At 45.1% G+C, this 23,666-nt stretch overlaps 1 protein-coding gene across 2 annotated transcripts in view; it reads left to right on the forward strand.

The window, feature by feature from the left end:
• MPDZ (multiple PDZ domain crumbs cell polarity complex component) overlaps positions 1 to 23,666 on the forward strand; it is a 571,809-nt gene that overhangs the window by 536,796 nt on the left and 11,347 nt on the right. For both annotated transcript variants that reach the window (XM_030194291.1, XM_030194292.1), the window contains 2 exons: positions 4,922 to 5,044; positions 23,375 to 23,479. In XM_030194291.1, coding sequence (XP_030050151.1) covers positions 4,922 to 5,044; positions 23,375 to 23,479 — 228 coding nt within the window. The remainder of the gene's footprint in view (positions 1 to 4,921; positions 5,045 to 23,374; positions 23,480 to 23,666) is intronic.

Consider the following 23,666-nt stretch of genomic DNA (forward strand, 5'->3'; position numbering starts at 1 on the left):
CCTCTCTCTGTACAGCCTAGCAACCTTCTGGCTGCAGCCACTGCCTTGTCACACTGTTTCGTCGCCTTCAGATCCTCAGATACTATCACCCCAAGATCCCTCTCCCCATCCGTAACTATCAGACTCTCCCCACCTAACACATACTTCTCCCGTGGATTTCTACTCCCTAAGTGCATCACTTTGCATTTCTTCGCATTGAATTTTAATTGCCAAACCTTAGACCATTCTTCTAGCTTCCTCAGATCCTTTTTCATGTTTTCCACTCCCTCCCGGGTGTCCACTCTGTTGCAGATCTTAGTATCATCCGCAAATAGGCAAACTTTACCTTCTAACCCTTCGGCAATGTCACTCACAAATATATTGAACAGAATCGATCCCAGCACCGATCCCTGAGGCACTCCACTACTCACCTTCCCCTCCTCCTAGCGAATTCCATTCACCACCACCCTCTGGCTTCTGTCCGTCAACCAGTTCCTAATCCAGTTCACCACTTCGGGTCCTATCTTCAGCCCTTCCAGTTTATTTAAGAGCCTCCTGTGGGGAACCATGTCAAAAGCTTTGCTGAAATCTAAGTAGATTACGTCCATAGCTCGTCCCTGATTTAATTCTCCTGTCACCCAATCAAAGAACTCAATGAGATTCGTTTGGCACAATTTCCCTTTGGTAAAACCATGTTGTTTTGGATTTTGCAACTTATTGGCTTCCAGGAAATTCACTATCCTGTCCTTTAGCATCGCTTCCATTACTTTTCCAATAACCGAAGTAAGGCTTACCGGCCTGTAGTTTCCAGCTTCTTCCCTATCACCACTTTTGTGAAGAGGGACCACCTCCTCCATTCTCCATTTGCACGGAACCTCTCCCGTCTCCAAGGATTTATTAAACAAATCTTTAAGAGGACCAGCCAGAACCTCTCTGAGCTCCCTCAATATCCTGGGGTGGATCCCGTCCGGTCCCATGGCTTTGTCCACCTTTAGGTTTCCTAGTTGTTCATACACGCTCTCTTCTGTGAACGGTGCTAAATCCACTCCACTCTCACATGTACTTTTGTCAGTCCATCTCGGTCCTTCTCCAGGATTTTCTTCTGTGAAAACAGAAAAAAAGTATCTATTTAGTAAATTTGCCTTTTCTTCATCATTTTCTTCATAGCGGTTCGCAGCATCTTTCAGTCTCACAATTCCTTTTTTAGTCTTTTTCCTTTCACTAATATACCTGAAGAAATTTTTGTCACCCCTCCTTACCTTTCTAGCCATTTGTTCTTCCGCACGCGCTTTCGCCAGACGTATCTCTCTCTTGGCTTCCTTCAGTTTCATCCGTGTTCCTCTTTTTGAGTTTTTCTGTATTTCTGGAACGCCAACTCTTTAGCCTTTATTTTCTCAGCCACTTGCTTGGAGAACCATATCGGTTTCCTTTTTCTCTTGCTTTTATTTACTCTCCTTACATAGAGGTTTGTGGCCCTATTTATAGTTTCTTTTAGCCTGGACCACTGCCCTTCCACTTCTCGTACGTCCTCCGAGCCCATCAGCTCCTTCCTCAGGTATTCCCCCATTTTACTAAAGTCAGCACGCTTGAAATCCAGGACTTTCAGTTTTGAGTGGCCACCCTCCTCTTCAGCCGTCATATCAAACTAAACCGTTTGATGGTCACTGCTGCCCAGGTGGGCACCCAGTCGGACATTTGATACACTATCCCCATTTGTGAGTACCAGATCTAGCGTCGCTCCCTCCCTTGTGGGTTCCGTCACCATTTGTCTGAGCAAAGCACTTTGAAAAGCATCCACGATCTCTCTACTTCTTTCCGATTCCGCAGATGAAACCTTCCAATCTACATCCGGCAAATTGAAATCTCCCAACAACAGCACCTCTCTTTTCTTCCCCAACTTTTGAATATCAGCGATCAGATCTTTATCTAGTTCCTCCAATTGTATCGGGGGTCTGTAGACAACACCCACGTGGACAGAGGTTCTATCCTCTCTTTTTAAGGTGATCCATATCGCTTCTTCCTTTCCCCAGTTCCCTGTCATTTCAGTCGCTGTGATATCATTTCTCACTTACAGAGCTACTCCTCCACCTTTACGCCCCTCTCTATCCTTCCTAAAAAGATTATAGCCTGGTATGTTTGCATCCCATTCATGGGAGCCATTGAGCCATGTCTCTGTGACTGCAACTATGTCCAAGTCTGCCTCCAACATCAGGGCTTTGAAGGTCATGAACTTTATTGCTTAGACTGCGAGCATTTGTGGTCATCGCTTTCAATCTACATTTCCTAGTATGTGTTTCGGTTTTAGTGATTTGGGGTGTCTTTTCTCTTTGGGTACCTTCATATCTTTTTGTTCCACCTTCCTTGCTTTTTCTTTTTCTTCCGCCTCAGTTTTATTTTCAGGAACATCACAGTGCTGTAGTGGAGCAAAAGAATTCTGTAGGGGCAACACTTGTGAGGGCACATGCTTCTGTGTCACATAACGAAGCCTGCCTGAGCCTACTGTGAACCATCTATTCTTAGGTGGTATTATCCTTTGAGGCAGTGGTGAGAATTTGGTATGATTCTGTGCAGTATGATTTTGTGCAGTCCTAGAAGTTGCTTTAAGTGCATTCAATTCCTGCTTTACTTTGCTGAGCTCCTGTTTTAAACTAGCGAGCTGAAGACAGATAGGACAAGCTTTAAGTCTCCAGATGCTTGGCCTTGAAACTAAAGCACCACAATTATTACAGAGAATAAATGTCATCCTGATTTGTTGAAATGGGTATGAGCAGGTGTACTATGATGGGGTTGTAATTAGGGTGGTTATATATGCATGGTTTAAGACCGCTCCTCTGTAAGAAAGACTCTGCATAAGTTCGCGCACGGAATATGGAAGCCGATTGGTGTGAGACAACCAACGAGATTTCAAATTTACTGCCCCTTTAACTTCCACAGGCAGAATAAGCGAAAGAATGTTGTTAGAGTGTACACTGGAGTCGTCGTTGCCGCGCAACTGTAAGACTAACACTGGCTGAACAAATAGAAGTTCTTTAAAAATTAGAAAACAAAGTCAAGCATCTATTGCTAAAGAATATGGTGTCAATCCCAGTCAAATTTCACATATCTTGAAGCAGAAAGACCAGCTTCTGGAAGACTGGCAAAACAATACAAATCCACACCGGAAACGAAAACGGGCGGGAAAAGCTGAGCTCTTCTTCGGTGGTTTTCTCAAGTCAGGAGCAGACAATTTCCTGTCAGTGGTCCACTGCTTATGGAGAAAGCTAATCAGCTAGCTGAAAGTCTTGGACTAACTGAATTCAAAGCCATTGTTGGATGGTTGGAAAGATGGAAGGAGAGGAACAACATAAAGTTCAAGAAACAACATGGTGAAAAACAAGACGCTGATGACTTTGGTGCTGAAAATTGGGTTGTTTCAGTTCTTCCTACCATCTTGAACAAGTTTGCACCTCGTGACATCAATGCTGACGAAAACGGTCTCTACTGGCGAGCGATTCCTGATGGAACACTTGCATTCAAACAAGCTGAAACTACAGGAGGTAAAACGTTGAAGGACCGACTGACGATCCTCCTTTGCTGCAATATAGTTGGAACCACTCGTCATTGGAAAGAGCAAACAGCCCCGTTGCTTCAAGAATGTTAAGCAACTTCCTGTGTCATATGAGGCTAATGCAAATTCATGGATGACTGGGGAAATTTGGAAGCAGTGGCTAAAGAAGTTAGATACTAGAATGCGGGCACAAAAGTTTCAGATTTTGTTGCTTTGTGATAATTGTGCTGCACACAGTAATGATGTCAAGCTGTCTAACATCAAGGTGGTCATTCTTTCGCTTCTTCTGCCTGTGGCAGTTAACCAGCAAGATTTTAAATTTACAGCCCCTTTGTCACGCGCCAATCGGCTTCCATATTCCATGCATGCGCTAATGCGGAGTCTTTCCTGCAGAGGAGCAGTCTTAAACCATGCATATAAGCGAATCTTGCACTTATCAGTGGTGCGCTAAACCGAAGTTTGTCCCCATAGAAATTGATGGCGCCAAAAATGGGTCCGAAGTACGGCATGCAGTTAAACAGTTAAACACGTCGCTTATCCGACGTGCACTTAAATGGAGTGCACTGTACTTTCATAGTAAAGTAAACTTTGTGTTAGACAATGAACTCCAAAGCATTTTAATTTTTAAGTAATTAAATACCAGATATATTTTCTAAAAATACTCAATTAGGTAAAGTACATAAATACTTTTGGCTGGTGTAGTCTTAAACAGATTTTGAAACACAAACTACCATATAGTTATATTTAAAATAGATATTCTATACAGATATGTACCCTGTATTATTTTTTAACTTCACCCCCTTCTAAAAGCATCTCCTATACCATCTCTCTCCCACCGTCCTTCTTGACCCCCCTGTCATACCAAGAAATCACTCCCTCCCTCAAATATAGCTACTGTAGCAGGAGGAAGTATGCTTGCTTGCTTGCTTCCTTCCTGTTCCAGCATCTATTACAAATAAGGGCATTAGTAGTGCAACTGTTTTCAGTCTATTGTGTCCATTAGATTAGTGTACTTTTAAAATGTTTATTTAAAAATTTGATTTACTGCTCACCTTTTTCAAACCAGAGCAGTTTACAGTTAAAATGTCCAGTAAAGATTTCATATGAAAATAAAAACTCCATAAAACAATAAGATAGACCTATTCCATACAAGCCAAGTCTAAATACCATAACTATACAACAGTTTTATAAGGGTGGAGTAGCCAGCATTAAAAAGATTCATAAAGCTTATCTGTTGCAGGAAATGTGTTGCCTTTCACATTGTTTCTAAAGAACAACATAGGCCATAGATAGAGCATTGATATGTAAGACCTTATAGCTACCTACTTGAGTAATTCTTAATAAATATTTTAATCAAATACAGAATCTGATATTGTTTCATTAACATACTAATAGGGCCCTTCTGATTCACTGGGAATTAGCATTGCCGGAGGTGTTGGAAGTCCCCTTGGCGATGTTCCCATATTTATTGCCATGATGTATCCAAATGGAGTTGCAGCTCAAACTCAGAAACTAAGGGTAAGTTTGACTTTTTCCATAAATTTATGGAGCTAAATCTATAACTTGAAATAATAACTGCATAGTTTTCTAAAAACTGACAGCCTATCCAACTGAAAATGAGTTTGTTTTGATGCAGACACAAAATAATTCAAAATCCCTTATATATTTTTTTTTCTACTGTTATCATATAAATGAAAATGTGGAAGGAAAAAGCCTCAAAATCCCAATCAGTAGTAGTAAACTGTTGACTTTAAGGAACATTATATCACTGGCTCAAAAAAATCTTACATTGTATTATATGAAAAAACTTGCATTCACTTATCTTAAATAACATTTTTTTAAAAATCACACATCTGTCCCACCAACGGTGGCCAGCGTTTCACTTTTCACTGCTTCTGGAAATAAGGGCTGTGCGCTCTAGAAATAAAAAACACAAAATTACTTCATAAGTACATAAGTAATGCCACACTGGGAAAAGACCAAGGGTCCATCGAGCCCAGCATCCTGTCCACGACAGTGGCCAATCCAGGCCAAGGGCACCTGGCAAGCTTCCCAAATGTACAAACATTCTATACATGCTATTCCTGGAATTGTGGATTTTTCCCAAGTCCATTTAATAGCGGTTTATGGACTTATCCTTTAGGAAACCGTCTAACCCCTTTTTAAACTTCAGTATGTCCAAACACCCATTAGAGAAAGCATTGCATACTTAATATATTCATATATCATTTAAATCACAGAATGTGATTCTTGTGCTCTTGACTCTCAAAAACCGCTGTTTGATCTTATAAATGCCTTCATTCTGTTAACATGCAACCTTATTTCCCACTTTTACGTCACATGTTGTAGATGCATGTTTCAATACATCAGTGTGTAGAGTGGTCTCAGCCTCAACTCCACAGCAGTTGTCTTTGTCAGAAAACGTATTGGGACAGACTTAAAGATCTCAATATGTATACTTAGGAAGAAAGAAGCGAGAGAGGAGATATGATATACCTCCGTGGCATAAATGCACAGGAGAGGAGTCTCAATTGAAAGGAAGCTCTAGAATGAGGGGACATAAGTTGGAGTTGTGGCTGACTGCATCTTCTGGTGATCTTTGTTCTCCTGGTGTCATAGATATGGCTGGAAAGTCAGCTTTGACTTCACTGACCACTATAGTTAATGCCCCCCTACATTTAAAGACAACCTGGCCAGCTGTGTTCACAACCCACCATGCTTTGTTTTCCTTTTTATGGGCTTGGTAATGTGTGCTGAATTGAGCACCCCCAATCATTATGAAAAGTTGGCTCCAATGATATAAATGCTTATTGATTGTGCATATCGTGAAAACCAAACTGGCTGAGTGTGCCCTAACAACTGGGCTTGAGAACCACTGGACTAGGGGAATGTCATTGATCACAGGAGGAGCAGGAGACACCAAATGAGGGGTGGGAAAGTAAATGGCTTCACATTTGGCTTGATTTTAAGAAATAATTTGTTGCCACTGAGGCAAGTAGTGACTGCTTTAAGGCAGGTTCTCACAGCCAAGGAATCAGATGCAGAAGCAGGGAGCATAAATAGAATTTGTAAGTCATCTGCAAAACAGTAGGAATGGGAGGCCTCCAAGCCTAATTTTTAGGTTTTGTTGAGTGCCTGGGGTTGAGGGCTCTTTTGAGCAAGTGCAAACCTGGTGGTGCCAGGTCCCTCCTTTTCTCCCCCCTCCCGCTGGCTCCGTTAAAAAAAAAAAAAAAAATTTTGAACGTCCTTAAAGGCGTTTATTTCGACGTTTATTTAAGCGTCTATTGCAGCTACTCACTGGGACACCAGGTCGTTACAACTCGGAGCGGACAGCAGGTAATTTTTACCTTTTTATAGCGGGCAGGGGGTTCCCCGATTCTTCTCCTCGTGGCATATGGCGTCGGAGGGCGAGGGCGCAAAGGGTCGCTCCCCGGGTCGCTTGAGCGCTTCTAGAGGGGATGCGGGGGTCTTCAAGCCTGATTCGCCCTTGTTGGGTGACAGTTTCGTGACCGATGAATGTCCCGGTCCTTCCTCCGGCGTGGCGGTTTTTCCCGCCATAAACGCCCATCCCCCGCTCCTCGCCTCCGCCATCTTGGCCGGCCACGCGGCTCGGACGGCTTCTTCTTGGGCCGCCCTTGAGGTTGGAGACATTAATGCCATGAACGCCCTTAATTTGGGCGACGGCACAGAAGCGGCTAAAGTTAAGAGCCGTTCTTCCCGCGCGGCTCCTTCGCGGAGTTTCGCGCCGGACGCCATTTTGGATGCGCAGCATGTCTCTCCCCCGCTATTGCGAGCGCCGGTTGAGGGTGCGTCTAGGGCTGTTGCCCAGACTGCGGAAGTGCACAGTCTGGGGGGTTTCTCCCCCGAGTTTGTTTTGCTGCTGCATCAGGCCTTCCTCATGCACAACGCTGCCCCTGCTCCCTCGTCTGGTAAAGAGGTTGAGGTTCCCAGAGGTAAACGCCCTCGGGTTGATTCCCAGGCCTTGGAGGAATTTGTCTCCTCCGATGTAGATGAGGGCAGCGTGTCTGAGGTCTCCCAACGGTCCTTTGCGGATTCCTTGGAGGAGACGGATCCCCGCTCGGATGGAGCGGATGACCCCTCTGCAGCGCGGCTGTTTAGCCCAGAGGATTTGCCCAACCTGTTGTTACAGGCCATGGACACTTTGAAGATTTCCTCTCCGGAGGACGTCTCTCCCTCAGCCCCTGTTGGCTCTGCCATTATGCTGGGGACGAAGCGCCCGCCTAGAACCTTCCACGTGCATGATGCCATGCACACCTTAATTTCGGCTCAATGGGATGTCCCAGAAGCGAGCCTTAAAGTGGCTAGGGCTATGTCCCGCCTCTATCCTTTGGCTGTGAGTGAACGTGAGGCCTATCTGTGGCCTACCGTGGATTCTTTAATCACTGCGGTGACTAAGAAAACGGCGTTGCCGGTGGAAGGTGGCACGGCCCTAAAGGACGCCCAAGACAGAAGATTGGAGGCAGCCTTAAGGTCGTCCTTTGAGGCGGCTGCTTTAAGTTTGCAGGCCTCAGTTTGCGGCTCCTATGTGGCCAGGGCGTGCCTGACTATGGTGCAGCGGGCTTCCCCCTCGGATCATTCCTTGAGGGCTGATTGGCCGGCCCTGGAATCGGGCTTAGCCTATTTGGCAGACTTGCTGTATGATGTCTTGAGGGCCTCAGCGAAAGGCATGGCTCAGACAATCTCTGCGCGGCGGTGGCTTTGGCTGAAACATTGGTCTGCTGACCACGCCTCTAAATCCCGCCTGGCTAGGTTGCCTTTTAAAGGCAAGCTGCTCTTTGGGGTCGAGCTGGACAAAATCGTGACCGATCTCGGCACGTCTAAGGGCAAGAAATTACCAGAGGTCAGGGCTCGGGCTAGTACTCGTCCCGGTACCTCCAGAGGACGGTTGCAGGAAGCCCGTCGGTACCGCCCGGGCAAGTCGGGCTCTGCCCCCTCTTCCTTCAAGAGGAATTTCTCCCCCAAGCAGCATTCCTTTCGCAGAGACCGCCGTCCCGGAGGTGCTCCCTCCGGTCCTCCCCCAGGGTCTCGTACCCAATGACGGGGTCTTGGTCCACGCCCCAGTGCAGATTGGAGGACGGCTGTCCTCGTTTCTGGGCGAGTGGACCACAATAACTTCAGACGCGTGGGTGCTGGAAGTCATCAGAGACGGCTACAAACTAGAGTTCTGCCGACCCTTAAAAGACGGGTTTGTACTCTCTCCCTGCAAGTCTCCGGTCAAAGCTGTGGCAGTGCAGCAGACCTTGGACAATCTGATCCGCCTGGGCGCGGTCGTTCCGGTGCCAGAAAGTCAGCTTGGCAAGGGACGTTACTCCATTTACTTTGTGGTACCAAAGAAAGGAGGTTCTGTCCGGCCTATCCTCGACCTCAAAGGGGTCAATCGGGCCTTGAAAGTGCGGCACTTTCGCATGGAGACTCTCTGCTCTGTTATAGCGGCAGTGAAGGCAGGAGAGTTCCTGGCATCCTTGGACATCAAGGAAGCGTACCTGCATATTCCCATCTGGCCTCCTCATCAACGCTTTCTGCGTTTTGCAGTCCTGGGACGACACTTCCAGTTCAGAGCCCTCCCTTTCGGGTTGGCTACTGCTCCGCGGACCTTTTCCAAAGTAATGGTGGTCATCGCGGCCTTCCTACGAAAGGAAGGGGTACAAGTCCATCCTTATCTGGACGACTGGTTGATCCGAGCCCCCTCTTATGCAGAGTGCGGCAAAGCTGTGGACCGGGTAGTTGCTCTTTTGAGCTCCCTGGGATGGATCATCAACTGGGAGAAGAGCCAGCTGCGCCCGACTCAGTCCCTGGAGTACCTGGGAGTTCGATTCGACACCCAAGTGGGCAGAGTGTTCCTGCCAGACAATCGGATTGTCAAACTTCAGGCTCAGGTGGACCAGTTCCTAGTAGCCTCCCCCCTTCGGGCTTGGGACTATGTGCAGCTGTTGGGCTCTATGACGGCCACGATGGAAGTTGTGCCCTGGGCCAGGGCTCATATGAGACCGCTTCAACTCTCTTTGCTGCAGCGCTGGACTCCGATGTCGGAGGATTATGCTGTGCGCCTTCCCTTGGACCCAGCAGTGCGCAAGGCGCTGAGCTGGTGGATGCAGACGGACAAGTTGTCTGCGGGAATGCCTCTGGTGACCCCAGAGTGGATTGTTGTCACGACGGACGCCTCGTTGTCGGGCTGGGGAGCCCACTGCTTGGGAAGGACAGCGCAGGGGCTCTGGTCTCCTGCAGAGGCAAAGTGGTCTATCAACCTCCTGGAACTCAGAGCCATTCGGTTGGCGCTTTTGGAGTTCATCCCGGTACTGGTGTTGAAGCCTGTACGGGTCCTGTCGGACAATGCCACGGCTGTGGCCTATGTCAACCGCCAGGGAGGTACCAAGAGCGCCCCTCTAGCCAAGGAGGCTATGAATCTTTGCCAGTGGGCGGAAGTGAACCTGGAGCAGCTTTCAGCAGCCCACATTGCCGGAGTCATGAATGTCAAGGCGGACTTTCTCAGTCGCCATACCTTGGAGCCCGGAGAGTGGCAGCTATCTGCTCAGGCGTTCTTGGACATCACGAAGCGCTGGGGCCAGCCGAGCCTAGATCTGATGGCGTCATCGGCCAATTGCCAAGTGCCGCGCTTTTTCAGCAGAGAACGGGACCCTCGATCCCTGGGAGTAGATGCTCTTCTCCAACAGTGGCCGACACAAGAGCTTCTCTATGTGTTCCCGCCCTGGCCCATGTTGGGCAGGGTGCTAGACCGGGTGGCAAAGCATCCCGGCAGGGTAATCCTGGTGGGTCCGGATTGGCCCAGGCGTCCCTGGTATGCGGACTTGATCAGGCTCTCAGTCGACGATCCTCTGCGGCTGTCAGTGGAGCAGGGCCTGTTACATCAGGGTCCCGTGGTGATGGAGGATCCCTCCCCCTTTGGTCTTATGGCCTGGCTATTGAGCGGCAGCGTCTGAGGAAGAAGGGCTTCTCAGACAAGGTCATCGCCACTATGCTGAGAGCGAGGAAGCGCTCTACTTCTACTGCTTACGCCAGGGTTTGGCATATCTTTGCAGCGTGGTGTGAAGCAGGCTCACTTTCTCCCTTCACTGCTCCAATTTCTTCAGTGTTGGCGTTCCTGCAAGAAGGTCTGGAGAAAGGCCTGTCGCTCAGTTCCCTTAAAGTCCAGGTAGCGGCTCTGGCTTGCTTCAGGGGCCGCCTGAAGGGTGCTTCCCTGGCTTCGCAGCCAGATGTGGTGCGCTTTCTCAAGGGAGTTAATCACCTGCGCCCTCCTCTGCACTCAGTGGTGCCTGCGTGGAATCTCAACCTGGTACTAAGAGCATTGCAGAAGCCGCCTTTTGAACCCTTGTCGAGGGCATCTCTGAAAGACCTGACGTTGAAAGCAGTCTTTTTGGTGGCTATCACTTCAGCCAGAAGAGTTTCCGAGCTCCAGGCGCTCTCATGTCGAGAGCCTTTTCTGCAGTTCACTGAGGCAGGAGTGACTATTCGCACAGTGCCTTCCTTCCTGCCCAAGATTGTTTCTCGCTTCCATGTGAATCAGCAGCTCTGTCTCCCTTCCTTTCGTAGGGAGGACTACCCAGAGGAGTACTCGGCTCTTAAATATCTGGATGTGAGACGAGTCATCATCAGATACTTGGAAGTGACCAATGATTTCCGGAAATCGGATCATCTGTTTGTCCTGTTTGCAGGTCCTCGTAAGGGTCTGCAGGCTGCTAAGCCTACAGTGGCAAGATGGGTCAAGGAAGCCATTGCAGCGGCTTATGTGGCCGCGGGGAAGGTGCCGCCTATCCAGCTGAAGGCTCACTCCACGAGAGCTCAGGCGGCCTCGATGGCAGAGGCCGGATCCGTCTCCTTGGAAGAGATATGCAAGGCGGCAACTTGGGCTTCGGCTCATACATTCTCCAAGCATTACCGTTTGACTGTGGCTGCACGGGCGGAGGCCCGGTTTGGAGCTTCAGTGTTGAGGTCAGGGATTTCAATGTCCCGCCCTGGGTGAGTACTGCTTCGGTACATCCCACCAGTCTATGGATTGATCAGCTTGATGATATGGAAGGTAAAATTATGTATAATCATACCTGATAATTTTCTTTCCATTAATCATAGCTGATCAATCCATAGCCCCTCCCAGATATCTGTACTGTTTTTATTCTGGTTGCATTTCAGGTTCAAGTTTAGTCTTCAGTTACTTCAGAAAGACTTCGTGTTCAAGTTTTTTCACTTGGATTCTTCAAGAGTTAAGACGAGTTTGGGTTACAGTGAGCTGCTGCATTCCTCTCCCCTCCGTTTTACGGGGCTGGATTGAGACTTAAAATTCTGCCGGCACTCCCTCCCGCTTCGTGCGGCTGTAGGGCAGCTTTGTACCCCTCCCGCTTCGGCGGTGTTAGGGTCAGTCAGCTCCTCCCGCGGTTGCGGTTGCAGGATAAGCCAGATCCCCCCGCATCGGCGGGTGTGGTGTCCCTCCCCCGCTCCGCGGGGATGAGCTGGACGGATTCCCCTCCCCCACTTGTGTGGGGATGAGCTGGGTTAATTCCCCTCCCCCGTTTCGGCGGTGGTGAGCTGGGCAGAGTGTCCCTTCGTGGGTGTAATTCTCTAAGTGCTGAGTCCTGCGGATGGAGCTTTGATATCGACATACTGAGGAGTTTCCGGCAGCACATGACCACATATAGGGAGGCAAAAGTTTGCTCTCTATCTCCACCTGCTGGTAGATGGACACAACCCACCAGTCTATGGATTGATCAGCTATGATTAATGGAAAGAAAATTATCAGGTATGATTATACATAATTTTACCTTCTTGATTCCGTGCTTATTTTTCGTTTTGCTAAGGTTATTAGTTCTGCCATATAACTTGGTGCTAGACCGAATATGATTTTTGTGTGCTATCTTACATAGTTTGAAGGATATTCTTGCTTTGACTGGGAGCCAGTATAAGGCCTTAAGTATTGGTGTGGCTCTGTCATAGCGTAATTTTCCATGAATCAGCCTTGCTGCAGTGTTTTGTGCCATTTGTAATTTTCTTTGGACTTGATCTTTGAATCCTGCATATATCCCATTATAGTAATCTAGGTGTGCTAAGATTAATGTTTGCAGTAGCTTGCGGAAGATTGTTCTTAGAAAGTAGCATCTTATGCGCCTTAGTTTCCACATTGTTCGGAACATGTTTGTTACGGCATTTGATGTCTGTTGTTCGAATGACATGTTTCTGTCTATTGTGATCCCTAGGACTTTCAGGCTGTCTGCTATCGGGTGGGTATATCCATTCAGAGTGATGCTGAGGAAGGTGTTCTTGCAGTAGGTGGATGTGGGAATTAAGAATTGTGTTTTCTCGCTTTTAATTTGAATGCAGTTGCCCAGGATGCTAGGATACTTACTCTTTGGGTTATGTTGGTTGCGATTTCTGTCATGTCTTTGTCAAATGGTACGTAGATTGCTACATCATCTGCATAAATGAATGGGTTGAATCCATATCTTGCTAGTCTGTTGGCTAATGGGACCATTATTATGTTGAAAAGTAATAGTGATATTGGTGATCCTTGTGGGACTCCACATTTTGCCATCTATTTGGGGAAGAGTGTGTTACACCTCTTTACTTGGTATGATCTGCATTTTAGAAATTACTTGAACCATTCTAGTACTTCTCCACCGATGCTGATTTTGTCCATTAGTCTTATCAGGATCTGGTGATGAACCATGTCAAAGGCGCTTGACATGTCAAATTGGCGGAGCAGGATTTTCTTGCCTTTGCTGATTTCCCTTTTTAAGTTGGCTAATAGTGTTGTTAGTACTGTTTCTGAGCTATATTGTGGCCAGAATCCCGATTGTGAGTTGTGAAGTATGAAGAAATTGTTGAGGAATTCCGTGAGTTGTTTGGCTACTAGGCCTTCCATAACCTTGGTTATGAGAGGTGTGGAGGCCGCTGGTCTGTAGTTGGGGCGTTCATCTAGCCAACAGAATGGAGTACTTTTTTACAGTTTGATTAACAGTGTCAAATGTGGTAGGATTGAATGATATCCAGATTTGGTCCGTGATGATGCCTTCATGTTTCTTTTCCATTTCATCTATGTATGTGTCTAGGTATCTGTGGTAGGTTGTTAGTCCCTCCTTTAGGTCTTCGATTTATATATATATATATATATATATATATATATATATATATATATATATATATATATATAAGTTTGACATAGATAAAACTAACGAACCTGTCTTTGAGCTTCTCACAGAATTTTCTGTGCCTTGGAGTCTCTCAGTTCCTAAACCTCCCCCCCACCCCCCACCACCATCTTCACTTTTGGGATGAGTCATTCCTTGGTCCCTCTTTCTGCCTCTGGGAGTGGGCCTTTGAGTGCTCTTTTGGGACTCAGAAGGAGAGAATGTGCAGTGGGAAGAGGCAGCATATTTCATCCAGCTCTGAGTTGCATGTCCCTGCCATGCTGCAAGAAATTCAAGAAGGTTGTGTGCCAGGTGTGTGGGGAGCCCATCCCTGGCACATTGGAGGCTCTTGTTGTGTGGCCCTAGCGCATGGAGGATATCGCCATGCTGTCAGAGATCCAAGCTGTTTGTGTCCCAAGTTTGTGGGAAATCCATCCATGGCAGTTCCAGCCTCAGTGGTGGGCTCAATTGCGGGTCAGAAAAGTGATTCCCTCAAGCTGTCTCAATTGAGGCAGTATCCAAGCAGTTCCAGCCTCGGTGGTGGCCTCACTTGCAGGTCAGAAAAGTGATTCCATCAAGCTGTCTCGATTGAGGCAGTATCCATTCCAGCTGCAGGAAACCCATTATTGGCAAGAAACTCCACAATTTTGCCTCGAGCTGCCTACACAGCTTTTTGTTTAAAGAGAGATGTGGTGCAGCTGGTTGACTGTCATTTATCCTGGCCAACGTTGAATTCTGAAGGCCAAATTCCATCTAAGAAGCTGAGGAACCTTATAAGGTAGTCTGTGTATGGTCAGGTGGCTCTCATAGCTTGTTGGAGGATCAGCCAGACATGCAGGAGGACCTGGTTTCATAGATAATGGTTTGATCCGTTCAGTTCCCCACCACCACCACCCCCCAAGTAAGGATTCCACTCTGATGAGAATATTTCACTGGGGGAGTTGCTGGCTTTAATTGTTCAGGTCTTGGCAACTTTGAAAATCTCTGATGAACATCCTGTGGACTCAGGCAAAGGGCAAGATCCTCTCTTGGGTGGAATTAGAAAGTTTTTGAGGGCATTCCCTATCCATAGTGCCATTAAGAAAATGATTGAGGCAAAATGGGAATCCCCAGATGCAGGTTTTAAGGTTGGTCATTCACTTAAGTTCTATTTAATTTTGACCAATGTAAAAGATAGTTATTGTGTTTATAAAGTAGATACTCTAGTATCGACAGTTACCAAAACAATGCTTATTCTGGTGGAAGGTGAAATTGCTTTGGAAGACCCTCAGGATCATCATATGAGGCTATTTTGAAGCAGGTGTTGGTGGTTTCTGCCCTGGATTTACCAACAGTTGTTTGTGGTGGTTACACTGCTAGGGCTTGTTTTAGATGGTTGGTGCAGTTACCTGAGGTGTCAGTCCAGGATTCTGTGGATAGAGCTTCTGTAGCAGATTGGCAGATATGTTGTATGACCTGATTCATACTTCTGTTAAAAGTATGATATTGGCAGTAGCTGAGAGAAGGTTTCTTTGGTTTAGGAATTGCTCAGCAGACATAGCATCTAAAACAAGGCTTAGTAAGCTTCCTTTTAATGGGTGATGTCTCTACAGAGATGAATAAGTTGGTGAAGAGCCTATGAGGTACCATGGTTCCCGGAAGACCATGGTGAATGTCTGCCTGAAGGGCCTCCTATTGGAGATACTGTAGAGAATTCAGGAGGTATAGACTGGGTAGAGAAAGTGCAACTCAAACATCTTAGTTTGTGGGCAGCAGGGGTGGCATTAGGAGGTAGCAAACATGGCAATTGCCCTTGGCCCCCATGCCACTGGGGGTAACAGGGTGCCCCAATCTGCCTGAAGCTAAAGGAGACATAGCTTGCAGGCAGGCTTTGGAAGTCTCTTCCTAGTTTCTGCCCCGGACCCATCTATGTCTAACACCTGCCCTGGAGGACAGAGATTAGTACTTTCATGGTGGATGCTAAAGGTGGATGAGATTCCAGAGCAGGAGTTTCAGGAGCTGTTTCAGCACAACAGTGAGGCCTTAGAGGCCCATGCTGTATTTCACATAGGGGGCAAAATTTGACATTTTTACCAGAGGTTGTTCCACTTCAGATCGGTGAGATCTCAAAGTTATTTGGGAAGGCTGTGCTCTAGAGTTTTCCCACCCTCTGTCTCTTTGTCATTCTTAAATCAAAGCAGTTGCAGTGAGGAGCACCTTGGACAGACTAATAAACCTGCAGGTGGTAGTGCCAGTTCTCCTAGGTCAGAGAAGAACAGGAAAGAAATCCATCTTATCAGTACTTCATAGTACCCAAGAAAGAGGGTTTGTTTCATCCTATTCTTGATCTCATAGGTGTAAATCAAGGCTTAAGAGTTCCACATTTCCCAGGGAAATCTTGTGATCAGTAATAGTAGCTGTTCAGTGGGAGAATTTTTGACATTCCTGGACTCATGGAGGCCTTTTTACACATTCCCATCAGAAGGGAGCATCAGCATGTTCTCAGGTTTGCTATTCTAGGGCAGCATTTTCAATATCAGACTCTGGCATTCCATTGGGCTAAGCGCAAAGGGCATTTTCCAAAGTGATGATAGTAGTTGCTGTAGATTTGTACAACGAAAGAATGTTATTGGATCCCTGTTTGGATGATTGACTCATTCAAGAATGTCCTTCAGAAGAATTGAGAATGCCACATATCAAGTGGTTTAAGTTCTCCAAGAGCTAAGGTTAGGTAATCAAACTGGCCAAGAGCAAATTGCCGGAATATCTGGGGACACGGTTCATCACAAAGCAGTGGGAAGTTTTCCTATTAGAAGATCATATCAGGAAGCTTCAATAAGTCAAGACCTTAGGCAACAGTCTCAAATTAATGGTGTGGAATTATCCCTAGGTTTTGCATTCCATGGCAGCAACTCTGGAATTGGTCCCTTGAGTTCAGTCACATGTGAGGTCTCTTCAAAGAGCTCTTCTTTCCTGATGTTTGCCTCAGTCACAAGACCTGAAACAGATTTTGCCTCTCCTATTGACAGCAGTTTTACCTGGTGATTGTGCACCATCAACTTGAAGTGAGGAATTGATTTGGAGTTTCCACAGTAGCTGGTAGTTACAATGGATGCCAGCCTCTTTGGTTGATCAACAATAGAGAGGTCCTGTTCAGTTATCTTAAAGCGAGAGGCATCCAGTCGGTGTTGCTGAAATTCCAGTCATGCCTTCTGAGCAAGATGGTGCAAGTGTTATTGGACAATGCAACAGTGATGTTGTATGTAAGTGCTAAGGAGGAACAAAGACTCAAGTAGTAGCACCGGAGGGCGATCTGTTGATGCATTGACAGAGAGTCATCTTTGAGTCCTGTCTGCATCTCACATAGCGGGAATAGAAAATGTTTGGGTAGGTTTTCTCAGTTGAAATGTTCTGGATCCAGGCAAATAGAGTCTGACCAAACAGGCATTTGGCAATATAGTACTACGCCGGGGACATCTAATCATGCATCTGATGGCTACTTTCCAGAATGTGAAAGCACCCAGGTTATTCAATCACAGGAGAAAGTGGAATTAATTTGATAAGAGGTTTTACACTGTCATCCCTTAGTGTTCAGTTAGCAGTAGTGACATATCAAGGTTTAGTGCAGGATTGGTCTTTGGAGGCTCACCCAGACGTTAACAGGTTTATCAAAGATGTCAAATTATTCAGACCATCAAGACATCTGATGGTGCCTCCTTGGAATCTCAGTTTAGTAAATGTAAAGGGTTAAGGGTAATGTATTTGATATACTGCCTTTCTGTGGTACAGCCAAAGTGATTTACTTTTATTGTATACAGATTCTTTCTCTGGCCCTAGAGAGCTGCCAAGCTAAGTTTGGGGTTTTTTTCTATTCAGGGCAATCAAGGGTTAAATGACTTACCCAAGATCAAAAGAAGCCACAGTAGGAATTGAACCGACTCCCTCAGGTACTCAGCTCACTGCACTAACTATTAGGCTACTCCTCCACTCTTCATAGCTATTTACCTCTTTCAGCTTTGGTATAAGCTCCCTCTGAAACGATACCTTGAAATCTTACCTTCAAGCCAATTTTTCTGGTTTCTGCCTTCCTGTCTGTTCATCAAGAAGAGTGTCACAGCTGTCACAAACTGTTTTTATTTTAATTTTATTTTTTGGGAGGGAGGGAGGAGAAAAAAGTGGTAATTAGACCAGTTCGTTCCTTTCTTCCTAAAGTAATATCTCACTTCAATCATCCTTCTTACCAGACTTTAAACAGTCTGGAGATGGGAATGGGAACCTTCGTGGTTATCTCCATAAGTTGTATATGGGATGGATGCTTCATTGTTACTTATCTGGAACCTGTAAAATAAGGACATCAGAGAGGCTTTTTGTGCTATTTGGTGGGCCCAGAGTGGGAGAAGTTACCTCGAATGCTGCTGTTGCTCAATGGATTAAGGAGGCAATTGCTTCAGCATACCTTTTATCAAGCAGACCAGTTCTCTCAATTTTCAAGTCTCATTCGACTCGAGGGCAAACATTGTTGTGAGCAGGTTGATTCTGCCTCAAGAGGTTTCCAAGACGGCCCCTTGGTCATTCTTGAATGCCTTCGTTCAACATTAGAGGCTAGATGTTCAGGTAAGGCAAGATGCTTTTGGAGCTGTGTGTTGTCAGCAAGTGGCTCTAATTAACGCCGTTAAAGAATATAGCTTTGGTACATCTCATGTATGTAGACTGGCTGGAGAGATAAGGAAGGTGAAATTAGGTCTTATCTGCTAATTTTCTTTCCTTGAGTCCCTCAGTCAGTCCAGAACCTGCCCAATGACTCGGTTATAAATAGCTATGGTGGTTCTCTTGCTCAAGTCTCTCGATTTGTAGTTCTGTTAATTGATTCTTCAGATGTTTACATTATATGTGTAATTGGGTTCTCATAGTGTTTATAAAGGGTTAGATTCACTGCTTTTTTAAGAAGCTACTGGCTGATGCTAGGCTGCACAGAATGTCATAATTTAGTAGTTCTCAGTCTCCACTTGCTGGCAGGAGATCATATACCCAAGTGTCTGCACTGTTCTGGATGGACTCAAGGAAAGAAAATTAGCAGGTAAGACCTAATGTCACCTTTCTACCTGTTACCATAATTGGAGTTCATTGAGGCCTGTTGGCCCAAATAGGGAGTCTGAAACAACATGGCCTGAGCAAAGGAGGCAGTTGAAATTTATTAGGCATCAATACTTAACTTTGGCATCAGTATTGGTTCCAGAGGACTAGAGACAGGCAATTATTTTTTCCACCTCACGAAAGGTAAAGTGGGGAACAGACTAAACACTGTAGGCCAGTTAATATGACCTTAGTGGGGAATGAATTAACAGAATCGCTGTTAAAACATAGAATAGAGTGATTTCTAGAATTAATACAATACAGTCTCTGAGGTAGGTATTGTCAGACAAATCTGATTTCTTTGACTGGGTGATTAGATAGTTGGATCAGACATAAAACTATGTGCATGAAAGAAGAGTGAGATCTGGGATTGATCATGTCTGATGGTCGTAAGATGGCCAGACTGGTAGATAAATACTTCTATTTTAAAAGCATCTCTACATGTAAAATAGCAGCATTTACATGTGTAACATAGTAAATAAATAACGGCAGATAAAGACCTGTACAGTCCATCCAGTCTGCCCAGTCTTAACAATAGATGACACATGCATTTTGAACGAACCTTCCAGGTACTTCAGATGGCAGAAATCCAGTAGATTGCACACACCTGTAAAAGATGATTTTAGAAAGCCATTGTTTATATGTGGAGATCCACACCATGTAGAAATTTCATGGGGATATGGTTTGGGCAGGGCTTGCTTGAGGCACAGATCTACACATGTATTCCTCGTTTCACAAAGGGAGTAATTGTCTATGGGGTAAAATATTTCCTTTGGGTTTTACCCCAGTTCAAAGCCACTTACAATGTTTTTTTAACTGCTCATTTTGGCAAGTGCTTTACACAAAAAATTGAGGCGCCTTCAAAATACTGCAGTTAGACTCCTTTGCCATGCCCAATGGCTTGATCATGTTTCCCCTCTACTCCACAGCGCCCATTGGCTTCCAATTGAGCAGCATATATCATTCAAGCTTTGTATGCTGACCTTCAAGGCAAGACAGGGTTACTGCCATATCTGTCTTCCTTTAAAATTCCATATTCTCCAACCCGGTTACTTTGTTTGTTAAACGACCATTACCTAGTCCTACCTGGCCCGAAACAAGCTCTTTTGGAATCTGCCAGACATCATGCCTTCTTTTTTGCTGCACCCACTGTATGGAACTCTTTGCCTCCCCACGTTTGAGCTGAATTCTCACTTGAAAAATATAAAATAGCCCTTAAAACTTGTCTCTTTCACTGCGCTTTTGATGCTACCTAAATTGCTTGTAGGACTCCTGTCATTCAGTTAACCCCTTATTTTATTTCTTTGCTTTTCACCGTACTCTTTCTCCCTTTTGCCGCCTTCTCCCAATTTCTTCCCTGTACTTCTCCATGTTGTATGATTATTGTTCTTTCTTGTCATTTTTTGTACTTTCTTTTCCATCCATTTTTATCTTTTGTTTTTAAAATTGTAAAATTGCTTTGATCAGCAAGTTAGCAAATGCCAAGAAATAAATAAACCGGAGCTTCATTACTTAATTGGAGGCATTTACATATGTAGGTTTGTAAAATGGGGCAGCTGACTCATATGAATGCTGCCACTTAAATGTGGTATTTGTGGTTTCATGCCATTAGTTTTATCTATGTGTGTATTCTTAAATTGGCTGCTTCATGTATGTGCTCACAAATATATAGAGAGCCATTTCTAAAATACTTTTCATACTGAGCACATCCCAACCTGAACATCTCAGACTTGATTTGTACGTTCTGTGTAAAATGAGCCTTCACATGACAGTAACAGCCAGAAGAAAGCTTGGGTGCGAAGAGAGGAAAATGGCCAGCAAGGAAATGGATGTGAGAATGCCTCTGTATAGCCTCTGTTGAGACCTTACTTTGGAGTTCTATGTGTAATTCTGGAGTTTGTACCTTCTGAAGGATATAAACTGGGTGGAACTGGTCCAGATGGTGGAGACTAAAATTGTCCTAATGCAAATCAGGAACAAATATAGGCACCTGCAATTGCAGCAGCCATGGTCTTGGCATAACTGCAGATTCTTAACATAAGTGGCAGCATCGTCCATACCCCTCTCATGCTCCATGATAATTTCTCCTTGCATTTCAGTGCTATGCCATTAACAAATGCTCTTACAGAATAACATTTTGGTGCCACTTACGCACATAATTGTACACTTATCTGGGAAAGTGATGGTATTCTAAACATTTACATGCATAACTGGTGCTTCAGTGTGGATGTCCAGTTATAGAATTGCCTTTATTGTGAACCAAGTTGTTTTTCATATGATGATCCTAAGGGTCACTTGTTTGACAGGAAGTGAAGATACCCTAGCAGATAAATACTAGCAATATCCCTCTAAGAACTGATGTCTTGTATGCAAAATTTTCAGCCTATGTGCAGAAATTTCCACTGACCAAATTTGCAAGCAGTTCTATGCAGAAGAAGCTCTTGATTTAAAATCATAATCAAAACAAGGCACAAAATTTGGAAAAATATAAAATGTGTATTATTACATTAGTATAGTAATAGCATGTATGTCTGTCTTTAACATAGTAGTGTAGAACAGGTAAACATAAATCAGTTTTCTTACTCTTTCAGAAAGTGTAAAGACTAGGGGGCACTCAAGGAAGCTATATGGTACTATTTTATTTTTTCACTCAATGAATAGTTAAGCTCTGGAACTCATTGCCGGAGGATGTGGTATCAACGGTTAGTGTATAGTGTATCTCAGGGGTGTAGCTATGGGAGGCCACGGGGGCCTGGGCCCCCACAAATTTCATCCGGGCCCCTGGTTTGGCTGACTGGGATCCCCAACCCCCCCCCCCCCCCCCCGCCAGCTGAAGCCTTCAGCACGGTCTCCGGCGCAGCCGTGTTCACTGCCTGCCCCCTGCTTTTCTTTCTGAGCGTCAGCATGCACAGGAGGAGCAAGGAGAAAGAAGAGCAGGGGGCAGGCAGTGAACGCGGCTGCGCCGGAGACCGTGCTGAAGAAGTTTAAGGAGTTGGGGACCCCCACCAGCAAAGATATTTGTTTGTGAGGGGGCGAGGTGAAGCGGTGGGGGGGGGGGGGTGAGGCGTGGCGGTGGAGGGATGGCACTCAAAATGTGTCCCCAACTTCGGGCTCTGGCCCCCTCCCACCTTGAGGTCTGGCTACGCCCCTGGTGTATCTGGGCTTAAAAAAGGTTTGGACAAGTTCCTGGAGGAAATGCCCATAGTCTGCTATTGAGATAAACATAGGGAAAGCCACTACTTGTCCCTGGGATCGGTAGCATGAGTCTTGCTACTGTTTGGAATTCTGTCAGGTACTTGTAACCTAAATTGGCCACTGTTGGAAGCAGGGTACTAGGCTAGATGGACCATTGGTCTGACCCAGTATGGCTATTCTTATGTTCTTAAGCCACCTTCTTTCTTCTATCTATGATAGCAAAAAACATAATGAAATCAGAACCTCATCGTTATTATACCACACTGACTGAGATAGGTGTGATTCCCTTTCTTAATATTTGTCAGAGAATGCATTATGCAAGGACCTTCTCCAAGCCAAATAACTCTAAACCAAGGATCATAAATCCCATCCTAGTATTACCCTCTAGGTCTTACAGCCTGTTGTTGAGATTGTAGTAATAATGAGCAGAGGGCTTTCTGAGGAAGAATCGCTGGGCCTTCTGGCTCAGAGTCAGCCTATCAGAAGGTCAAAACTGCTTAGGTAGTTTCTACACCATGTTAGTGCAATTGGTGTATCCCACCATCTTGGAGAAGTGAGCAAATTGTATTCATCATTATTTGACAATATATGTAGAGCATGCTTTATTTGAAGCCTCCTGCAGCACAATGTCTTTGGTATCAACTTTGTTGAAAAAAAAAACTTCCTTTGATGGTCTCAACATGAGGGAGGAGCTGTGCTTCACATATTAGATTACAAAAGAAGACTTCCCATGTGTTAGTTTGTCCATGGAAAATGCAAAGTTACTTGCCTATAGCAGGTGTTCTCTGAAAACAGCAGGGTACAAGTGCCCATGATATCCACTTGCCTCTTGTAGGTCAAGACTTCTAGCAACTGTATGGCTATAAACAAAATGAGTAACCATGCATAACCATACATATGCATGATAACCTTTCTGATCACTTCACCCATGTTTGAGCATTTATATTCTGTTGTCTTCAGAGAACCCTTGCTACAGAAATACTTTGCTGTATCTTTTTGTTAGACCATGCAGTCTTACATAAATGGGTAAACTTAAACAGATAGCAGCTTAAAATCATCACTATCTGTTAACTCACCCCAGCTTTTTCTAAATGGGTAACTTTTGGCTGAAAATCAAGTTGTCTAGCTTAGAAGTAATACGCTAGCTAGCCCCAAATTTAGAAAAAAATAAAAGCATTGATATGGCTAACTCCTTTAGAATATCAACTCCAATGCGTTCATTTAACATGTACATCAGAGTTCTGTTTTCTTATATTTAGTGTTTTTCGATAATGAGAACCCACCATTCTCTTTCAAAAACTTATCATCTGCAATAGAATGTTAATGGGTATGACATGATTTCACAATACTGAGCAAGAATTTACAATTGTCTTCCCCCACCCCAAAGGTTGGAGATAGGATTGTGAGTATTTGCGGAACATCCACTGACGGCATGACACACTCCAAGGCTGTCAGTTTATTGAAAAATGCTACAGGCACTATTGAACTACAGGTAAGAAGGTTCCTGGTAGAAACATTTCAGATAAAATTTATTTTGGGACTGCAAAATAAAAACATAAATGCTTTAATCAAAACATCTAGTAAGAAGAATTGTATCTTGATCTTTTGCAAGTAAATTCCTTCCATGAATGTCATGTCAGTAGACAAGGTAAATTATGCTTTTCTTAGGGGTATGTTTG

Source organism: Microcaecilia unicolor, chromosome 2 (genome assembly GCF_901765095.1).
Source record: "Microcaecilia unicolor chromosome 2, aMicUni1.1, whole genome shotgun sequence".
NCBI lineage: Eukaryota > Metazoa > Chordata > Amphibia > Gymnophiona > Siphonopidae > Microcaecilia > Microcaecilia unicolor.